The following is a 21,860-nucleotide window of genomic DNA, read 5'->3' on the forward strand; positions in this document are numbered from 1 at the left end:
GAAATGGTTATATTTATGGGTATTTTAGTCGTCTCTGAACCGATTTTGATCATACAAAGATGATTTTGTCATTTAAATTGATATTCTTTCAAATTTGACACTCAGTTTTTTTATTATCTCACAAAATAATTATTTTGTGTAGCGCCCTCTGCAACAAAACTCAACTTTCCCTCTAAAGATACCATATCCCTTTTGCAGCCAACATCAAATTATGTAGAACTTTGCAGGAATTATAAATATGTCATGTATGTCCTATCCGTAAAATTTAAACATAAGCAGTGTCCTAGTATTCAAATTATGCAAGGAAACCCTTCTAGACTTCACTGTCGGACACTATCGAGTGACTGACTGACATCTTTTTTAATGTGGGAATAACATACATAAATGAGCAGTAACACGTACACGATATAACTACCACCTCTCTATAAAGGCCAACTGTCTATTGTGGTCGTGTATTTTGTCTCAGTCGAGAAAGGCCACATCTCTACATTGGCCACCTTTTCCCGTTTCCTTGTATTGGATGGCCTTAATGGAAAGGTTTGACTAAAGGATTATATCGAACGTAAACAAAATATTTTTCAAATCAAATGTACACAAAATGACATTGTTTAGTATGATAATGTAAAATGATTTGTAATCAATCAAATTACACATGATATAAAATAATGTATACAGGAACCTCACTGCCGAATACATTAATAAGAATATTAGGTCACCTCGATACAAGGACATGACGACAGTTGGACATCTCGCTCTCAAATAGAAGGACATTCAAGCATATTTGTGCCCAAATATGGAGATATTCCTGCCAAAATGCAATTCGAGCGAGGAAGCCTCAATTATCTTGAATGATACCCGTATCTTATAAAGCACTTTTCCATCAAAAAAGTTTGAACAACAACAAAAATCGATTACAAATATTAGCTCCTGAAGAAAAAAAAAATGTTATAGCATTTTGTTTTCATGAAAAATTACATTATTCTAAAATATTTTGTAATATGTAAATTTTTTCTCGCGGCATTCCTATAGATGTCTTGCGGCACCCCGTTTTCAAACGCTGGTCTAATATAATTGAAATATATAAAATAAAATCAACGTTATAATGAAGGCTTTTGAGTTACAACATGTATCTCTGGACTACAGTTCTTTTTTTCTTCTTTTTTTTGTTGGGGGGGAGGGGGGAGGGGCTCGATGATTATTGTTTTTAGCCCCCTTCCCCCCCCCCCAATCCCAACAGCTACATAGTCTATTTCAATGTCAATTTTAAATACGGATCCACATCAAACATGTTGTTCGTATTGGTTGCATAATGGTTCGTCACCGGCATTTTGTTCGTCGTTGGCGCCCCTTTCGTCGTCACTATTCCCTTCCGGCACCATAGTTCGCAGAGTAGCTATAAGTTGCCCCCAACATCTGTCTTCTACCGTAGGATCCCACTCAAGGTAAGCCACGTGATTGAGAAGCATCCTCAGAGTGTTGTTCATCAGGTCTGGTTCCAGGACTTCCATCAGGATCAGGATGAGACGTTGTACTCCATGATCCATCTCATCTTCCAGCATTCTCGTCGAAGCCATCTCAAGCTCCAGCTTACACTGTCCATTCTGCATGAAGCGTTCATTGATGATAAATATGACGGCACGACTGACATCTTGGGCCGAGGAAACATTCTCCAGGAGGTTAGAACCCAGACGGAAGTTGCGGAAGGAGAGGCAGAGATCGAAGCCGTTCTCATCTTCGAGACGAGGAAGCATCTCATCTTGGACGAATGGCTTATCGTCTTCGTGATGGCTGACATAGGCATCGAAGATATATTCGAAGTTATTCCTCTGCACAGCTCCGTTATTAGCACGGCGTTGAAAGTGGATCCCAAAGTGATGGTGGTATTGGTTAATCAGACGAAACTTCCATATTACGAAGGACACAATGACAAGGACAAATGCAACAGGGATGAGAGTAACGGGAACTACTATCGCATACCATGGAGTAGAATCGTCAGCAGGATCAGGAACATTGGACGGGGTAAGATCGGGAGCCGGCAAACAATAAGAATTGCTGTAGAACTCCAGGAGGGGCTGTCCACTACTCTTACACCGATATGGTCCTTTGCCAGGGGGAGGACTTACGGTTATGAAAGGTATGTAGTAAGGACTCCTCGTTGTACTTGGTGGCTCGGGTAGACTAAGATACCAACTTGCAAACGAGCAGAGATCTTTTGTACAATTAAACGGATTTCCATCGAAATTTGCGACAGCTAGATCCTTAGATGTCATGAGGTTATCAACAGCATCTGAAGAAATTTCAGAAATGGCACAGGACCCCATTTCGAGAGTCTGGAGCTTTGGCATTCCCACCAAGAACAAGAGATTCCTTGGATTGTCCAAGAGCTGATTATGAGACAGGTCTAACTTTTTGAGAGACTTGAGAGCGTGTATTGCAGTTGGAACTGCAACAAGTAGATTGTAACTAAGGTCTGATTCTTGTAAATTATGTAAACCCATAAAAGTGGTGTCGTGTAAAAGTCTGATGCCATTATTCGACAAGTAAAGGTGTGTTAAATTTGCAAGACTGGCAAATGCATTAGCGGATATATCTAGATCATGGAAATTGTATTTGATAGTCAATTTGCGAAGACTGCCGAATTGCGCAAATGAATTCGCTGGGATGTTCGTTATTTGTTGATGTACCAGATGTAATTCCTCCAGAGGTGTCTTCAAGCGGGATAGCGCTTTAATAGGAACATTTGTCAAAGAGTTCAATGTCAGCGAAATGTACCGTAACTCATTAAGCCCTTCGAAAACAAATTCACTTACGAAGGTAACTGGGCAATGATCTATGACAAGCCTTTGTAAAGCATTGAAGCTTTGGAACGTGTCGTTACCAAGTCTTAATGTTTCGTCAAAAATTAAAATTTCAAGTGATGTGGTGTTCGCGACTTCGTCAGGAATGGTGTAATTCAATGCTTCTGTGAAGTCAACTCCGCTGCAGAGTATGTCAGGAGGATAACAATCGCAAAATTCGTCACAGAAAGAGACAGACCTAACTCGTCCGACAAAAAGCAGATAGCATATACCAAGAAAGATTTCTATGACGATGTTCTTGCCGATGTTCATGATGATATTTGATTGTTTGTGACGATGTCTATGACGATGTTTAGATACCTTTGCCGATATTTACAACGAAACTTGTGTAAATAAACTGATAGCGCATCGATCTGTTCTGCTGAGCGTCATCTGTAAAATGTAAAACAATAAGACAAATTGTGTCAATGGGAGTGATCTGGTAGCAAATGAATAAGTTAGCAGAGTAACAGAGCGTGCAAGGACACAATAATGGGGGGAGGGTGGGACTTATACCAGGTGGATGAATGAAAGGGGGTATGGGTGCGACCATTGAGCTATATGACTATTTTTATCCGCTCCTTCAAATTTTGCACTCTTTTGCATATCGTAATAATGCACGACACGTAGCTGATTCAATGTTCTCACAATTTTTTGATTACAACCCACTTCAAGCAAGCATAGGTTCGTCATAATGAGATATTTTGTTTGTGCACATGGAAACTGACGACCCTTTAACTAACTTCACGTGATAAATAACACAGTCATTAATATTTGTAAGCGCCAAGTAAAACCTACATGAATTATCATATCCCTTTGTAATAAAAGAAAAATTTATAAGGATTCTGAACCAATTTTCTTACCCGAATGTCATCAAACGAATCTGGCGAATCCAATTAGGCGCTTAGACGAGCCACGAGGAATGGTGTGAGAAATAAGCATAGCGTGTCTCAGTATCGACGAAATCGGAAGTCACAATATTATTAGCTTTGTCAAGTGCTATAGAGTCCAGACTGGCGGTCACCTATTCGAAGAGGGCAGATGGGTAGTCGCGGCCCCGTTTAATTAATAACAAGAATTAACAGTTTTGACTTTTTTAAATGTTGATGACATTATTGTCGAAAGAATAACTATTGATGTAGTAGGAGACCAGCCTGTAGGTCCCGTGACCAATCTCTGGGAACAAAGGTTTGAAAGTGTTTTTGTGTTGCCTGATGAATACCAAACAATTTTGACTTGGGCTGCCTGCTTTAAAATCCCAGGCATTTTCGTGAGGGGTCAACAAAGGTCACACAGGGATAGAAATTCAAATACGTCCAATCGTGTCAATATTCATATCAAATTACTCGTCTGGTCATGAGGCTTCCAAAAATGTATAGTTTGCTATACCTCCGACCTTAAATGAGGGCGCTATGGTAAAAAAAACGTTGAAAGGTCAACACACTTTTGACTGGTGGTCAAATTCACCAACACAGTGAACCTTATCAATATGCATTCCAAAAATGTATAGGTTGTTATACCTCCGACCTTAAATGAGGGCGCTATGGTCAAGAAGGTCAATGCACTTTAGAAATTCACCAACACAGTTAACATCGTCCGATTCTAATGATGTTAGTTTCTAATAATATGTTTTCTGACATAACAAGTTCAACTAAGCAACTTTTAAAATTAAAAGTAGTTGCCATAACCTTGAAATTTCTGCCAAACCCAAGGATAAGAAGTTGTTAGATGTTTGTCACCGAAAAGGCAGCCATTTCTAATGTACATGCTCAAGGTAAGCACTTTTACTTTTGAAAGTTGCATAGTTGAATTTGCCATGTCAGAAAACATAATATTCGATGTTCTGTGTGAGCTACGGCTCTGATCCTCCCTTTTGGACGGGGTTGGGGGTAATAGTGAGCACTAATTTTTTTTTTTTGGTCCTCGAAAATTTGAAAAATTGCCCCCCCCCCCCTTGAACGCCAGGGGGGGGGGGAGGGGGGGGGGGCATCTCCAAAAAAGGGTAAAATTAACGTTAAAAAATGTAAAAATACACATTTTTTTCCCAGGGGGGAGGGCCGGGTCCCCTTGGTCCCCGCCCTGGATCCGCCACTGCCTGACACAGTAACATATTTAACCGTGTCTTTCTTGCTTCCTCGATGAGACGACTCCACCCAACAACCCCCTCTCTCTTTTACTCCCACTCCTCCTCTCTCAGGCTCTTACCTCCCGTCTCTCTCCTCTCTTTCACCCAGTTTCTTCGTTTTTCCTTTTCTTTCTTTTCTTTCTTTTTCTTCTTTTCCCTTCTTTCCTCTTCTCCCTCTTTTTCTTTTCTTTTTCCCGACGGCAGCGCAATTTTACCAACAATATCTTGACAGGTGGGGGGGGGGGGGGGGGGGTGTCGCACCCCACACCCCCCCCCCCCTTTGGATACGCCCCTGAAAGGGAGGCGTAGCTAAAACGTCCACCATCGTTAAGGCTGTCACTACTCCGATCTTTACACCGACCTCACCATATTTACCCCCGGCTAGCTCTCAACACAACCTTTACCCCGGGGTAAATTGCCATCGTCTGAACAAGACTGTAGTGATGGAGGTGCATCATGAAAACCTTTTTTTGTTCTCTAGAAAGGAGTACCTACACCTGCGTGTCAATTAGCCATGTTCAGACGGGGGCTTCCTAGTCGGCGTAAAGCTATGGTAACAACCCAAAAAAGTAGCCTGCTAGGCGGCCGGGCTGCGAGTTTTTAGCCAATTTCGCCCGGTCACCGCTTGTTTTTAGGCCTCCTCACTTTTTACTCGTCGCCGAAAATTCTGAGATGCAAAGATGCAAAGATTGCTGAGCGGTCGCCGACCGGCCGCCCAGTGACCGACTGATCGCCTCTCGGAGATCAGTCGATCACTGGGCTGCGAGTTCAAAATCGGTCGGCAGGTTTTGTATTGACCTAGCGGCTTCGATATTTGGCTTAAATCGCTCGATTAGGTCAGTGCTCGGGCGGCGACCGCCCGGGCACCGAGCGTATTTTGGTGCCCCGCCAATCACCGGCCGGCCGCCGGGCAATTTCTTTAAAATCAACCGGTGGCAGGTGGGAGACCGCTCGGGAATCGATGGGTCATCACTCGGTCACTGCCGGGACGCCGCCTGGAGATGCTCCCCGATTTCGCCCAGTTTTACCTAAATTCGATCGGCAACCGGCGGGAAATCGACAGGGCACCGCCCAGGGATCGCTTGGGCTCTACAGCTTGCCGGACTTCTCCAAAAATCGTTGGGCGATGCCTAAACTTCAGCGGCGACCGAGCAGGCTACAAATCGGTCAGTCGCCGCTCTGAGTTGTGACCATAGCTTTAGTTAATACCTGCAGCAGTAAATATCTCATGTACACTGTTGGTCATAATGGTGGAATATTTTTTTTTTACCCCGATTTATGGAAAGATTTCAACAATGATTTATTCCTAATAGATCTAGATAATACACTGTCGCTCAGAAAGGTGGAATTTTTTTAAATTCTATCCCAATTCATGGAATTATTTTAAAAATAACTTAAAAATACTAGATCTAGATAATAGTATACATCCTCAGATTTTATTGAATAATAATTTGCCAATGTGTGTTTTGCGTGACTGCTAAAGCATGTATATGCTACTTTGCTTATCAACTAGGGGACCTATGCCCTTAAGTCATAAATGAGAGTAATGAGGATTAATGCCCCACAAAAGGGCACTAATATAGCACATCGATACGGTGTTGATCCTGGGGCCTCACAGTTACAAGGCCATTGCTTTGTCACTGAACCATGACTGTACGCAGCGGGGGCTAGGGTAGGGGGCAGTTTCCATTAATAAAATTAAAAAAACACAGAGAATGCAATAAATTTTCAATAATTTATTGCATTTTACCCCGGTCCCCAACATAAACAAATCCTCTGGACGGCCATGTATTATGGCTCAAGGAATGGGCACACAGAAGATGTTTTTTATGTTGGGGACCGGGGTAGAATGCAATAAATTATTGAACATTTATTGCATTTTCTGTGTTTTTTTAATTTATGGAAACTGCCCCCTACCCTAGCCCCCGCTGCGTACAATCATGGTTCAGTGACAAAGCAATGGCCTTGTAAGTGTATTTGATTTAGTCCATTCATTCATTCATTTGATTTAGTCGACCAAAAGGTTAGAGCGCCATCTTCGGCGACAGACTTTTATAGACAGAGTTTCAAAGTCAAACAATGATCAATGAAGAACAATGGGAAATCAATGATTAATTGCAACATATTCTTAGCTGCAGACAAGTTAATTGACAAAAAGGAGGCAAGAAGGTCAGTACTTCAGCTTGCAGTGATTCAGTTGTGGGAAATGTGTGTATAATTATGATATTAATGCCATAACTTTGAGGCAGGTGCCCATGTATAAGAATTTATGTTGATGAATCTGTGTATAAGAACTTAAGTTGTATTAATTTATAGAAGTGTGAAGACTATTCAGGAAACACAAAGAAATAGTAAGGTTAAGTAAATGGCAAGGTTTGGTATAATGCCTATGGGTCACGCCCAAATTTGTATTAAGGAACCTGTAATTATTACATGGATAAGGAACCTGTAGTTATTATTGCATTTTAATTAATGCCCATTTTTGTTGTTTGTTTTCTCACAGTTTTCACGGAGTGAAAAGAACGGTGTTGAAAGAAAGGAGTCAAAGAAATGAAGCTACGCTCATACCAAAGAATAAAAGAAACACTCCTGTAAAAACCTTGTTAATTTGTCGTAATTGATTGGCTGCAGTTACAGTGAAAACTTCCGGCTCTAAGATTGGTTTATGTTCACTGTCGACAAGATGCCAGAGGAAGAAGAGGCTAAGCGAACGAGATCCGACCCGAAGCCAACCGAACTTGGACTCCAGCACCAAAACGACCAACGTGAACTGGAGTTTCGTTATTCATTAAGAGGTTGGCGTCAAGCGGCCAATAAGTTGAGAGCTGCTTTAAGTGATGAAGAACTCGTATTGGTTATCAAGCAACAGAGAGATGAAGTCCAAGCTGCTATGGACAAGGCAACAGTAGTTCAGGATTCTCTCAGCAAGATTAAGGTGTCCTTAAAATTGCATGATGACAGCTTCGACAAGATTGAAGAGGTGGAGGAGCAGCAGCATGCAGAGCTGATGAAACAAACCCACGAAAGAGTGAAGGTTCTACAAGGAGGCTCTGTAACCCAATCGACGTTATCCAGACACTCCTCTAAACCTTCTCCAAAACGACAGAATGATTGTGAAGAGTGGGTCAACGCCGAACCAAAAGATGACCCACCTACGATGGAGAAGATTAACCCAAGAGCTCAGGACATTGAAACGGGAAACACGTTAGCAGCGAGTTTAGTGGACCAGATGAGGATAAGTCAATTGCCCCCTCCAGAGCCCACTCAGTTCAATGGAAGTCCCCTCCAATATCCAACTTGGAAAAGAAGCTACGACCTCCTAATAGAAAGAAGAGAGATAAACGCAGCAGATAAGTTCTATTATCTTCTGAAGTACATAAAGGGCCAACCCTTGCAACTGGTACAATGATACGCATTGCTAGGTGATACCAACTCTTATGCTGCTGCGAAGATGGCCCTAGAAAGGAGGTACGGATATCCCTTTGTCCTGTCTAGTGCCTACAGGGATAAATTGGACTCTTGGCCCAGAATCAGCAACAGAGATGGCCAAGGTCTTCGAATGCTGTCTGACTTCGTGAAACAGTGCTGTACAGCAATGACAACCATCGGAAATCTGGCTCAATTGAATGATGAGAGGGAAAATAGGAAGATCTTGGCTAAACTCCCAGACCACCTGATTGTGAGTTGGGGTAGGAAAGTTGCTCATTGGAAGAAAACTCATGGAAATTTCCCATCATTTCATGAGTTCAGTGACTTCATTGAGGAGGAGGCCAATATCGCATGCGACCCAATTACCTCTTTGTATAGTGTAAAGGAGCTGAAGGTAGACAAGCAACATCCATGTTGGGCGCAACATCCATGTATGCCTCGACAGATCAATGCCCTCAGCATCCAAGAAAGGGAAAGAAGCAGGAGTATGTATGTGTGCTCTGTAAGGAAAACCACCAACTAGGAGTTTGTAAAAGGTTCCTTTCAATGACTTTGAAGGAGCGAAAGACCTACGTACGAGACAATGGACTGTGTTACAGTTGTCTCATAAGAGGACACACATCAAGAGAATGCAGAAGGAGAGACACATGCAGTGTCTGCAAACGGCGACATCCCACTTCTCTTCATGAAGACTGGAATCGGAGTAATCAAGTACAAGAGAGAGATGATGTGAGAATGGAGTTCCAATCGTCTGATCATGAAAGTTCTAATGCAACAGAAGAACTCCGGTCATCAAGTTCTCACACAACAGTAAACCACATGACCTTGAAGAAACAGGCTGTAAAGTGTTCAGCAGTTGTTCCAGTCTGGATATCACAGAAGGGCAGATTTGATGAAAGGCTGATATATGCATTATTGGATACTCAGTCGGACACCACATTCTTGCTGGAATCTACCAAGGAAGCCATGAATCTACAAGGTTCAAAGGTGAATCTTCTTCTTTCTACTATGTCCAAGAAGGATGAGAGGATCCCTAGTGAGAAAATTCAAGGACTCACGGTTCGTGCTCACAACAGTATGAAGACGATTGATCTCCCTGCAGTCTATACACGAGACATCATGCCTGCAAATAGGAAGTATATTCCAGTGCCTGAAGTGGCTATGTCCTTTCCTCATCTGACTGAAATTGCAGAGGAACTGCTACCACTACAAGACTGTGAGGTAGGATTGCTGATCGGATATGATTGTGCACGTGCTCTAATTCCTCGCAGCATAATTCTTTCTCCTGATGATGATGATGGACCCTTTGGGATGAAGACAGATCTAGGTTGGTGTGTTGTGGGTATATCAAGTCAGAAGGAGTTTGCTGTCAGCCCTGACGACAGAATAGGGTTCAGTCATCGATTGATCACCTGTGAGATACTCCCTGAGCTGACTGAAAGCAAAACTGCAACCAAGAAAAGGTGATGTTCTCACACAACGTCACCATCAAGGAAGAGATAAGTCCTTCATCGGTGCTGAGGATAATGGAAGCAGACTTCTCGGACCTAAGAGACAACAGCGAACCTTCCTCACATAATGATGTCAGATTCATGAACATCATGAAGAATAATGTTCGCTTAACAGAAGATGGACATTACGAAACTCCACTTCCCTTCAAGGAAAAGGAACCAGATCTGCCAAACAACAGGTGTATGGCAGACAAGAGACTACAACATCTCAAACGAAAGTTTGAAAGAGATTCAAACTACCACCGTAGATACACAGAGAAGATGGAAGCACTCTTAGAGAAAGGGTACGCAGAGTTAGCACCAGAAATCAAGACAGCTGATAGTCCAGTCTGGTATATTCCCCACCACGGTGTTATACAGCCCAACAAACTTCGGGTCGTATACGACTGCAGTGCACAGTACAAGGGGGAATCCCTTAACGATTATCTTCTCACTGGACCAGACCTGACAAATGCTCTCGTAGGCGTACTCTGCAGATTCAGGAGAGACGAGATTGCATTCAGTTGCGACATAAAGGAAATGTTTCACCAATTCAAGGTGAGAGAAGACCACCGTGACTACTTGAGATATTTGTGGTGGAAAGACGGAGATATTCTTCGAGAACCCATTGAGCTGCGTATGACTGTCCATTTGTTTGGCGCATCTTCCTCCCCAGGCTGCTCCAATTTTTGCTTGAAGCAGACAGCTACTGATCACGCAGCCGAATTTGGAAATGATGTGAAGGACTTCATCCATCGGGATTTCTATGTGGACGATGGATTGAAATCCGTTCCTTCTACAAAAGATGCTATCGACCTAGTTTCGAGAACAAGACAACTGTGTAAGAAAAGTGGACTGCATCTACACAAGTTCATATCTAAAAGCAGAGAAGTAATGGAATCTGTTTCGGAGCCTGATAGAGCGAAGGGAGTCTCCAAGACGGATCTTATGGGAGTTGATTCACCCATGGAAAAGGCTCTGGGAGTTCTATGGTGCGTTGAGTCCGACACACTTAAGTTCAGGCTCACTCTACATGACAAACCCCTGACAAGAAGAGGAGTCTTAGCAACAGTTATGTCAATCTACGATCCATTGGGTCTGCTGGCGCCAGTTGTACTGCGAGGAAAACAGATCTTGCAAGAACTATGCAGGAAAGCAGTAGACTGGGATGATCAACTGCCTGATGAACAGAGAAGCAGCTGGGAGAAATTGAGAGCTGATTTGCATAATCTGGACTCAATCTCCATACAAAGATGCTACAAGCCTGCACATTTCGGAGAAGTAAAGACAACGCAGCTTCATCATTTTTCTGATGCCAGTACTACTGGTTATGGCGAGTGCACATAACTAAGGCTGACTAATGATGAAGGAAAGGTGCATTGTACACTCCTGATGGGGAAGGCCAGAGTTGTACCTCTCAAACCAATCACTGTACCACGTCTGGAGCTGACAGCTGCAGTTGTTTCAGTTAGAGTCAGTGCATTTCTTCAGAGAGAGTTTGTACCTTCAGACACTGAAGAGTTCTATTGGACGGACAGCAATGTAGTAATGGGCTACGTTAGTAACGACTCGAAGCGCTTTCATGTCTTTGTTGCCAACCGTGTGCATCAGATTAGACAACACTCTTCCCCCTCACAATGGAGACATGTGGGTACACAGGATAACCCAGCTGATATTGCTTCTCGAGGAGCTACAGTCAACCAACTCCTGTCTTCCTCTTGGTTTACTGGCCCAAAGTTCCTGTGGGAGAGCAACGCAGAGAAGTTCATTCAAGGTGATAAGTTTGACGTGAAGTTGGATGATCCAGAAGTGAAGAAAGCTCATGCAAACGTTGTACATGGTCACTCTAAGCCTTTTACCTTTGAGATCGATCGTTTGGACAGATTTTTCTCTTGGCACAGAGCTAAAAGGGCAGTAGCAAACTGCATGAGACTGAAGGCGCATTTGAGAAGGCGATGTCGAGAGCGAGGTCTGAGCAAGTCATCCACCACTGGAAAGACTTCATTCCATGGTGAGCTACAGAAGCTTACTACAAAGGAACTCAACAAAGCACAATGTGAAATACTGAAGACCGTACAGAGAGATGCATTCAGTAATGAACTGACAGCTATACAGAACCAGTCTGGTAAAGGTAGTGAGATGAATGCAAACAAGAGACACAGGCGTAAGCAGCAAGGGTATAGTCGCTTTCATCGTCTTGACCCTTTCATCGACGCTGATGGGATACTGAGAGTAGGTGGACGCCTAAGTTCTGCTGAAGGTTCCTATGAAAGTAAGCATCCAGCTATTCTACCTCAGGACCACCATATTACAGAGTTGATAATACGACATTGTCACATTCAGACAGCTTACCAGGGACGAGGTATGACCATCAACCAACTGAGGTCCAGCGGCTTCTGGGTCTTATCTGGGAGCTCAACAGTCTCTAGACTCATAAGGAAGTGTGTCACATGTCGTAGGCTACGTGGCGAATCTCAATGGCAGAAGATGTCAAACCTGCCTAAGGACAGAGTTGAGCCTACACCACCCTTCACATACAGCTGTATGGACGTGTTTGGTCCATGGGTAATCAAAGAAGGCCGAAAGGAACTGAAAAGGTACGGCCTCCTCTTCAGTTGTATGGCTTCTAGGGCTGTGCACATTGAGACACTAAATTCGATGACAACCGACTCTTTCATCAACGCTCTTCGACGATTCCTATCCATTAGAGGTCCTGTGCGCCAGCTTCGTTCAGATAGAGGCACTAACTTCATCGGGGCTGAAGCTGAGCTAAGAGAAGGTAGTAATACACACCAGGACAAGATTCAGGAATTTCTTCTGAGGAGAGACTGTGATTATATTCACTTCAAATTCAATGTCCCTTCGGCTAGTCACATGGGAGGTGTATGGGAAAGACAAATACGCAGTATACGTCGTGTGCTAGAAACATTGCTGTATGAAGCTGGACAGCAGCTTGATGATGAGTCCCTGCGCACCCTCATGAACGAAGCAGCAGCTATCGTAAATAGCAGACCTCTGACTGTCGACAATTTGAATGACCCTACACATCCTGAGCCCCTGTCACCGAATCATCTTCTGACGATGAAAACCAACGTGCTGTTGCCGCCTCCAGGACACTTCCAACGAGAGGACTTGTACTCTAGGAAAAGATGGAGGAGAGTTCAGCATCTCGCGAACGAATTCTGGAAGCGTTGGAAGCGAGAGTTTCTCCAGAGTCTCCAATCACGTCAGAAATGGACTTGCCCACAGCGTGAAACCTGTATAGGTGATGTCGTAATAATGAAAGACGACAATCCAAGAAACCAATGGACGCTAGCCAGAGTAGTTGATGTTTACCCATCCTCGGACAATCATGTGCGTAAGGTTAAATTGGTGACGGGTGAGCCCAAGATAAACAGTCGCGGGAAGCGAATCTTCCAACAACGTTATTTCGAACGACCAATACATAAGCTTATCTTGTTAGTCGCGCATGAAGACCAGGGGAAATTCCCTGACAAGGAGCCACAAGGCTAGGGGGTTGAACTTGGTTGACAAGGAGCCACAAGGCTGGGGGGTTGAACTTGGTTGACAAGGAGCCACAAGGCTAGGGGGTTGAACTTGGTTGACAAGGAGCCACAAGGCTAAGAGGTTGAACTTGGTTGACAAGGAGCCACAAGGCTAAGAGGTTGAACTTGATTGACAAGGAGCCACGAGGCTAGGGGGTTTAACTTAATTAACCTAAAGTAATAATTGTTATGTCCAAAACGCCATGTCTAGAGATTGAGCCTGGCATTGGATAACAAGGAGCCAAGGGGTCTGAATTAAGACTAATTTATGTTATCGTTTGATATTGTTCATTGTGTCTGAAATTGAAACCAATTTGAATTTTCGCAGACATTGTGTTTGATAAATGTGATTTCAACCCAAATTCTAAAGTCTGAAAGGAAGAATACCTTCAATTTTCTAAATGCCGCCTTGTTTTATGTATATGTATACTGGTTTGATCATAATGCTAGAGTCTGGATGTAAGACTAAATTGAAATGTTTAAGGTTAAACATGCTTTATTTTCTGAAAAGGTCAACTTGGAATATAAAACTATTCCCTCGTTAGTAAAGGTATATCTGTGTCTGAGATGAAAACTACATCTAAGTGTCAAGTGAGACTATATTTAAGATTATTCATTTCAGTGTAAACTTACTAGGGTCTGAAGTCAGACTTGTAACCTTGTGACATTTCATTTGTTTGCAAAATGAATTGTAGACATAAGGTTGATGCTCATTAAATCATATCTATGTGTCTGATGCAAGACTAAGGAGTAAATGTTATTTAACAAAAATTATACATGCATAAAATAATTTTCAAGATTAAGGGCTGAGACTAATTTGAAACAAAATTTAAAGTCATGTATTACTATACAATACATGGATGGTGTTTTGGTTAATACAGAGTCAAATTTATGCATTAGTTTAGATTCTTGATCTCTGAACATCTGTTATAGAAGGATTAGAATTGAACATTATAAGTTGTAAAATCAGTTAAACTTATAGATTGAAGCTAGTACATGCAGCTAGTAAGTACAGCGAGATGCATTACATTTACTTCTAGATGTGCTTTGTATATATACAAAGTTAGAAATGTTAGTTCTGTAGAACACGTAAGAATTATCGCAGGTATGTCAAATAGTTTATTATGGTAAATAAGTTGTACTAATTTAAAGGAGCCATGTAAGTGTATTTGATTTAGTCGACCAAAAGGTTAGAGCGCCATCTTCGGCGACAGACTTTTATAGACAGAGTTTCAAAGTCAAACAATGATCAATGAAGAACAATGAGAAATCAATGATTAATTGCAACATATTCTTAGCTGCAGACAAGTTAATTGACAAAAAGGAGGCAAGAAGGTCAGTACTTCAGCTTGCAGTGATTCAGTTGTGGGAAATGTGTGTATAATTATGATATTAATGCCATAACTTTGAGGCAGGTGCCCATGTATAAGAATTTATGTTGATGAATCTGTGTATAAGAACTTAAGTTGTATTAATTTATAGAAGTGTGAAGACTATTCAGGAAACACAAAGAAATAGTAAGGTTAAGTAAATGGCAAGGTTTGGTATAATGCCTATGGGTCACGCCCAAATTTGTATTAAGGAACCTGTAATTATTACATGGATAAGGAACCTGTAGTTATTATTGCATTTTAATTAATGCCCATTTTTGTTGTTTGTTTTCTCACAGTTTTCACGGAGTGAAAAGAACGGTGTTGAAAGAAAGGAGTCAAAGAAATGAAGCTACGCTCATACCAAAGAATAAAAGAAACACTCCTGTAAAAACCTTGTTGTCGTAATTGATTGGCTGCAGTTACAGGCCTCGTAACTGTGAGTGTTTTTATGCCTCCGCCACCGAAGGTGGTGCCGGAGGCATCATGTTTTCGGGTTGTCCGTCCGTACGTCCGTACGTCCGTCCCGTTTGACCGTTATCACAATATCTCAAGAACCATTTAAGATTTAAACTTAAGACTCGGGAATAGTATTTATCACCATAGGAAGACGATCTGATTAGATTTTGGAGTACGTAGGTCAAAGGTCACAGGTCACAGAGGTCAACTTATGAAATTCCTTGTATTGAGTTTGTTAGCGCGATATCTCAAGAACCATTTGAGATTTAAACTTCAAACTTAAGGATAGTATGTATCACCATAGGAAGACGATCTGATTAGATTTTGGAGCACGTATGTCAAAGGTCAAGGGTCACAGAGGTCAACTTATGAAATTCCATACATTGAGATTGTTATCATGATATCTCAAGAACCACTGGAGATTTAAACTTCAAACTTAAGGATAGTATGTATCACCATAGGAAGACGATCTGATTAGATTTTGGAGCACGTAGGTCAAAGGTCAAGGGTCACAGAGGTCAACTTATGAAATTCCATACATTGAGATTGTTATCATAATATTTCAAGAACCACTGGAGATTTAAACTTCAAACTTAAGGATAGTGTGTATCACCTTAGGAAGACAATCTGATTAGATTTTGGAGCACGTAGGTCAAAGGTCAAGGGTCACAGAGGTCAACTTATGAAATTCCATACATTGAGATCGTTATCGCGATATCTCAAGAACCACTGGAGAATTTTCACTTCAAACTTAATGATAGTATGTATCACCATATCATAATATCTCAAGAACCACTGGAGATTTAAACTTCAAACTTAATGATAGTGTGTATCACCATAGGAAGACAATCTGATTAGATTTTGGAGCACGTAGGTCAAAGGTCAAGGGTCACAGAGGTCAACTTATGAAATTCCATACATTGAGATTGTTATCATGATATCTCAAGAACCACTGGAGATTTAAACTCCAAACTTGTTTAAATTGCTCTATGGCGGAGGCATCATTTTCGACTGCGCGCAGTCAAAATTCCATCTAGTTTTTTTTTGCGTGACTGCTAAAGCATGTGTATGCTACTATGCTAATCAACTAGGGGACCTACGTCCTTAAGTCATAAGTGACAGTAATGAGGATTAATGCCTCATAAAAGGGCACTAATAAAGCATATCGACACGGTTTTGATCCTGGGGCTCACAGTAATGAGGCCATTGCTTAGCCACTGAATCATGACTGTACGCAGCGGGGGCTAGGGTACGTCGCCGCCCCCATAAATACAAAAAAAAAAAAAAAAAGAATATGCAATATTAAAAAAGGTTGTGTGCACCTGTACGGTTGCCCCCAAAACAGCTCTCTTCAAGTATTAAGATTTAGTGGATATGAGAGTTTGTCTCTCTTATCGGTTACTGTCAACTTGTTTATATTGTAGTCAGGCATCTTCTAGACAAATTTTGTGGATTGTTGATGTTGGATCTTGCTAAAAGTTGAAGCTGATCTTATTGTGAAGCATCGCCAGTTGATTTGTACAAATTAGTCTACCATTTTGACTTACATGTATACGCAGTGTCTGTAAAACCTACTGTTGGAGTGAATAGAAACCACCTCATTCATGCTACAGCGAGGACTTAATCCTGTGAACTCACAATGGCAAGGGGAAGGATAAGCCTCCTTCTTTACACTGCCCTCCTATTGACCCTGCTACACTGTGAATGTAGCTACACCACAGGCAATGCTAGTGCGATTAACTACAACATCAAATCAGAGCCATGTACAAGTATGTGCAGCTTTGACACACAGAAGTTCGCAGGAGCCCGCATAAGGTATTACAATAACTCTTCTGCAACTTTTCAAACTATTCTTATGACCTGTGGAGATGTTGATCCCAACCCGGGACCTTCCCTTGTCCAGCAGGAGAGTGGGTATGATTTGATGCAGGTACATAGAAAGATATATGATAACAACACCCTTCACGCACTTAATCAAATCTCTGGTAACCAAAACCCTCCAAGACTTGACAAGGACGTCTGGAACACCATTCATGACTTGGGAATATCAAAGAAACGGAAAACACACAGGGGAAGAAAGCAAAGAAAGACCTATAACATCCCTGTCATCATCACAAATAGGACAAAGCAGCAACAGCTTAACAATATCCGAATTAGAAAGATTGATAAATCAGTGCTCAGGGATACATGTCGACCCACCACCAGGTCGTGTCTACCAGCTGTGATGCTCTTTAATGCCCGCTCTTTAGCCAACAAGTTTGGTGAGTTTGAAGCCACTCTTTGTTCAATGCAAAATGTTCCTCACCTCATTGCCAGCACAGAAACATGGTTTTCCCAGGACAACCCGGCTTCTGCATATCAACTTTCATCATTTAAACAGTTTCACAAAGATCGTAACGAACGAATAGGTGGTGGAGTTCTTCTCTATGTGGACAAGAATATAAACTGTTATGAAATCTTCAAAGAACATGTACCCGAACATCTAGAGGTTTTGTGGGTTCGTCTACGATCATCTACTACTATCCGCCTTTCAAGAGATATATATGTTTGTGTACTCTACTCCCCACCTCGGTCTCCACATAAAGACCAACTGAGTGATCACATCATAATGATGATTGATAGGGCTCGAACCCTGTCGGAGAATGCATCTTTCATAATCCTTGGTGATTTCAATGACCTTCCTACGGATCATTTGGAACAGCTCACCCTCTTGTCCCAAGTAGTAAAAGAACCGACCAGGGGAACATCCATCCTGGACAAATTATTGACAGATCTCGGGGATTGTTATAAAGAGCCTGTCATTTCAGCACCCATTGCTTTAAGTGACCACTCTGTTATTACTTACTTTCCTCTGCTCCTTATTCCACCACGCAACACTACAAAAATATCCTTCCGACCATTTCGTGATTCCTCCATTCGCGCCTTTGGTCAATGGATCACGCAGATGGACTGGTCAGAATATAAGGAATCCACTGATGGAAACAAAATGACTGCAAATCTTCATCAACTTCTAGACACAAAATATCGGCAATACTTTGATCTTATCACAGTCAAACGACGTCCCAACGATAAACCATGGATGAATGATGCCATCCGCCGGGCCATTACTCAGCGCAATATCAGCTATACGCGAGGTGATGACTCATTTCGTAGCGTAAGAAATAAGGTACAAAGAGAAATCAGCTCTGCCAAGAAAAGTCTCTATAGCAGGAAAGTGGAACATCTGAAACACAGTGAACCTGGGAAATGGCACCAGCAAATTCGCCACCTAGCAGGACTTAAGAAACAGTCTCTCAGCTTTCCAGCCGACAAATCCGACTTAGAGATTGCAAATGAGATAAACGCTCATTTTAGCCGGATTTGCTCAGCCCTTCCATCTCTCGACCTGGATTCGTTGCCGGATTACCTCACTACTCTGACCTCTACACCGACCTCACCATATTTACCTCGACCCTTACCCCGGGTTAAATTTCCATCGTCTGAATATAAATAATGATTACATTACTTTTATGAACGCATATCCAGCAGTCGTCTAGATTAGTTTCACGGTTTTTACGAATTACCTTTACATGCGTATGCGCAGATCGTATCTCCGAAGTGGCTTATTAGTAAACAACCATTTGGTATTAGAGGAGTGTGCAAAATAACGATGTTCCGTAGCATGAATTGTCAATTGTATTTTATAAATGATTTACTGATTTTGGTGGTTCTCAAGTGAAGAGGGATTTTTCTTTAGATACTGAATAGCCAAGTATAGGAGGAGGCTTGTTTCCGCGTCTGTATGTAGATAGAGGTCTTGTGTTTTTCTGTCAAATTGCTATAATTATTACTACTATTACCACTACTTTTGTTGTCATTATTATCATCTTTCATGGTAATAGTAGTATAGTATAGTTGTAGCAGTAGTAGTAGAAGTTTGGTAGTAGTATTGCTACAATAACTATCGTCTTAATAATCATCAGCATCAGTAATATTAAAACCATTTTCATAATCAATCCAAGAAATAATACTGTTTACAAAGCACGATCGTGATTTTAGATTGTCATCACCGCGCTCCTAAACAGGGACTTTGGAGAAAAGAAAAGTGAAGAAATATCCAACTTTATTTTTTGTTCACTTCCGAAAAGCGCTTGTTTTGGAGTATCAACCCCTATAATATCTATAAAGATAAATGAATGTAATTATATAAGCAACACACGGAAATTTAGCACAAGAAAATAATTTGCTCGCTCTCATTTACGTCAAATTATACTTCGTTTCTTTTTCCTTTTCGTGACATCCTATCCATAGTGATTTGTTGAAATGTTGATCACACATTGTGTTATTTAAAGTTTTTGAACACTCTGATTAATTCCATCAGCAATAGCTGTCCAATTTTTTCAAACACATTTACAATATTTCATGGGAGCTACACTCTTAGGATAATCAGGAAAAAAAATCCTAATTTTTAACCAACATTGGGCAGCAATCTAACTTGTAAACTGTTGGTTAATATCTACTCAACTGGTATCTAAGTGCTATGCGGTTAATTAAAATGTATAACAGCTTTTCACCAATCACATTTAACCCAACTCTCAGTTTGCTCAATCATTTTCAGTTGGTAATTACCCAACTAATTTCACTTAATGAGATATTTCCCTATTACTATTTTACCGACTGTAGAGTATGCTTACGGAATACACAACTATTTTACCCAATCCTTTATTTTGCCAACTCAATTTTTATCTATATTTTAGCTAACAACTCTAAATCCGAGGTCAACGGCTTTATATCGAATGAGAAATATTATTCAGATAATTTACATACGACGTCACGTGACAAATGGATTATTACGTTCAGTGAGTCGTCATCAATTATTAACATTATTAGTAAAAAAAATTTCAACAGAAAATTGTAATTGGATTTCAAATACCAATTAATAAAGAAAAACAGATAGATAACAATGGTAAAAATTATTAACACAAATTCAAAGAAACTGTAGAGTCTGATACATATATATATATATATATATATATATATATATATAAATGATATATGTAAAAAACCTCAGAAGAAAATTAATGTAAGTTTATAAATAGAGAAGTTTCAAAGGACAATAACAGTAACAAATTGTGCTATTACGTATCAGCTTGTTATGGCCCGGTCCCACTGGCCGATGGACACAAAACGTATGCATAAAGGACACAGCGGACGAGCACAATTTCCGGGACAAAATTTGCGAAAATGTGCGAAAACAGAACGGAAAATAACGGACGTGGGTAGTATGTAGCGGGAATGTTAAACGGATGTTCATCGGAAGCCTAGCTGATGAAAGCGGATGGAAGTGGATGACAGCTTTGAATACTTTATATACGAGATGCATACGCTTACATCCTTTCTATTTCCGTGCTACTAACGATGTATAGACGTTCCATGTACCTTATCTTTCCTCCCTCTTTCCGTTTTCAGCTGCAGCGGATGTGAGTTGCAAGGATGCCCAGAGGATGCAGAGAGGATACAGCGGACGTTTAACGGATGATATTGGACATATAACGTATGTTGCTCGTATTTGTCGCGGATTTACATCGTACACGGCGGAAGCTCATCCGTTCTAAAAGTTTTGTGCAGCTCAAAACTTTTTGCGCGGATGAAATCACAGTGGATGGATGCTCAAAGTAAGACACACCTAGTAATTTACGCCAGCACCACATTTCGACCGCCTCCAATCGTTGAATGTCCTTCCTGGTGAGTGTTCACGTCTCAGCCCCATACAACAATACACTCCATAATATAGACTTCACAAGACGCTTTCTCAAACCCCACCACTCATGTCAAAGGTAGAGAAGGTATTACACCAATTAAATGGTGGAGTATCACATGTAACAGACAACATTCCAGCAGAGCTGTGAAAATCGTCTGGGCAGGAGGGTGTAGATTTGATTGGGCGTCTGTGTACCCAAGATCTGGAAAGAGGAAGAATGGCCAGAAGACTGGTGTAGAGATATGTGTGTGTTCTACTATCAAAGAAGAGAAATCAAACAGAGTGTCCAAACTATCGCACTATCAGCCTAATCTCACATGGAAGCAAGATCATGCTAAAAATCATCATCGGCAGGATAAAGATCAAGATGGACGAGGAGATTTCTGTTATGCAAGCTGGTTGTCGAGAAGGCAGAGGGACAAGATATCAGATCATCAACGAACGGAATGTTATTGGAAATGCAAGGACCACAAACATCCACTGTAAATGTGCTTCATCGACTATTCCCAAGCAATAGATTGTGTCAGCGATAATGAGATGTGGGAAATTATGCAGAGGATGGGTTTTCCAAAGCACATCATCGACTTGATGAGAACACTCTACACGCATCAGGAGTCATCAGTTAGAACGAGTGGAGGTAACACCGACTGGTTCAGTATAGGAAGAGGACTTCACTAAGGTTTAATTCTTTCACCAAGCCTTTTTATTGTTTATTCGGCGGAAATAATGAGGGAGCTAGCACTGGAAAGGTTTGATGGAGAAATCTTCTTTGATGGCATAAAGATCACCAACTTCAGATATGCCGATGACACTACACCCATTTGTGCAAGCAGGGGGGAGTTGAGGAATTTACTGCAGCATATGT

General features: G+C 41.4%; 3 protein-coding genes across 3 annotated transcripts; 2 read left to right on the top strand and 1 right to left on the bottom strand.

The window, feature by feature from the left end:
* Positions 1-1,280: 1,280 nt before the first annotated feature.
* Positions 1,281-3,110, bottom strand: LOC115919878 (toll-like receptor 3). The gene has a single exon (XM_030974452.1). The coding sequence runs from the start codon at positions 3,108-3,110 to the stop codon at positions 1,281-1,283; it is 1,830 nt and encodes a 609-aa protein (XP_030830312.1).
* Positions 3,111-9,857: 6,747 nt separating this feature from the next.
* LOC115919879 lies at positions 9,858-11,228 on the top strand. Its single transcript, XM_030974453.1, has one exon. The coding sequence runs from the start codon at positions 9,858-9,860 to the stop codon at positions 11,226-11,228; it is 1,371 nt and encodes a 456-aa protein (XP_030830313.1).
* Positions 11,229-11,273: 45 nt separating this feature from the next.
* LOC115919880 lies at positions 11,274-13,394 on the top strand. The gene has a single exon (XM_030974454.1). The coding sequence runs from the start codon at positions 11,274-11,276 to the stop codon at positions 13,392-13,394; it is 2,121 nt and encodes a 706-aa protein (XP_030830314.1).
* The last annotated feature ends 8,466 nt before the right edge of the window (positions 13,395-21,860 follow it).

Source organism: Strongylocentrotus purpuratus, unplaced genomic scaffold (genome assembly GCF_000002235.5).
Source record: "Strongylocentrotus purpuratus isolate Spur 01 unplaced genomic scaffold, Spur_5.0 spur5_scaffold_7, whole genome shotgun sequence".
Taxonomy (NCBI): domain Eukaryota; kingdom Metazoa; phylum Echinodermata; class Echinoidea; order Camarodonta; family Strongylocentrotidae; genus Strongylocentrotus; species Strongylocentrotus purpuratus.

Coding starts and splice junctions, on each gene's coding strand:
- LOC115919878 (XM_030974452.1), bottom strand. CDS start 3,110: ATGAACATCGGCAAGAACATCGTCATAGAAATCTTTCTTGGTATATGC.
- LOC115919879 (XM_030974453.1), top strand. CDS start 9,858: ATGTTCTCACACAACGTCACCATCAAGGAAGAGATAAGTCCTTCATCG.
- LOC115919880 (XM_030974454.1), top strand. CDS start 11,274: ATGGGGAAGGCCAGAGTTGTACCTCTCAAACCAATCACTGTACCACGT.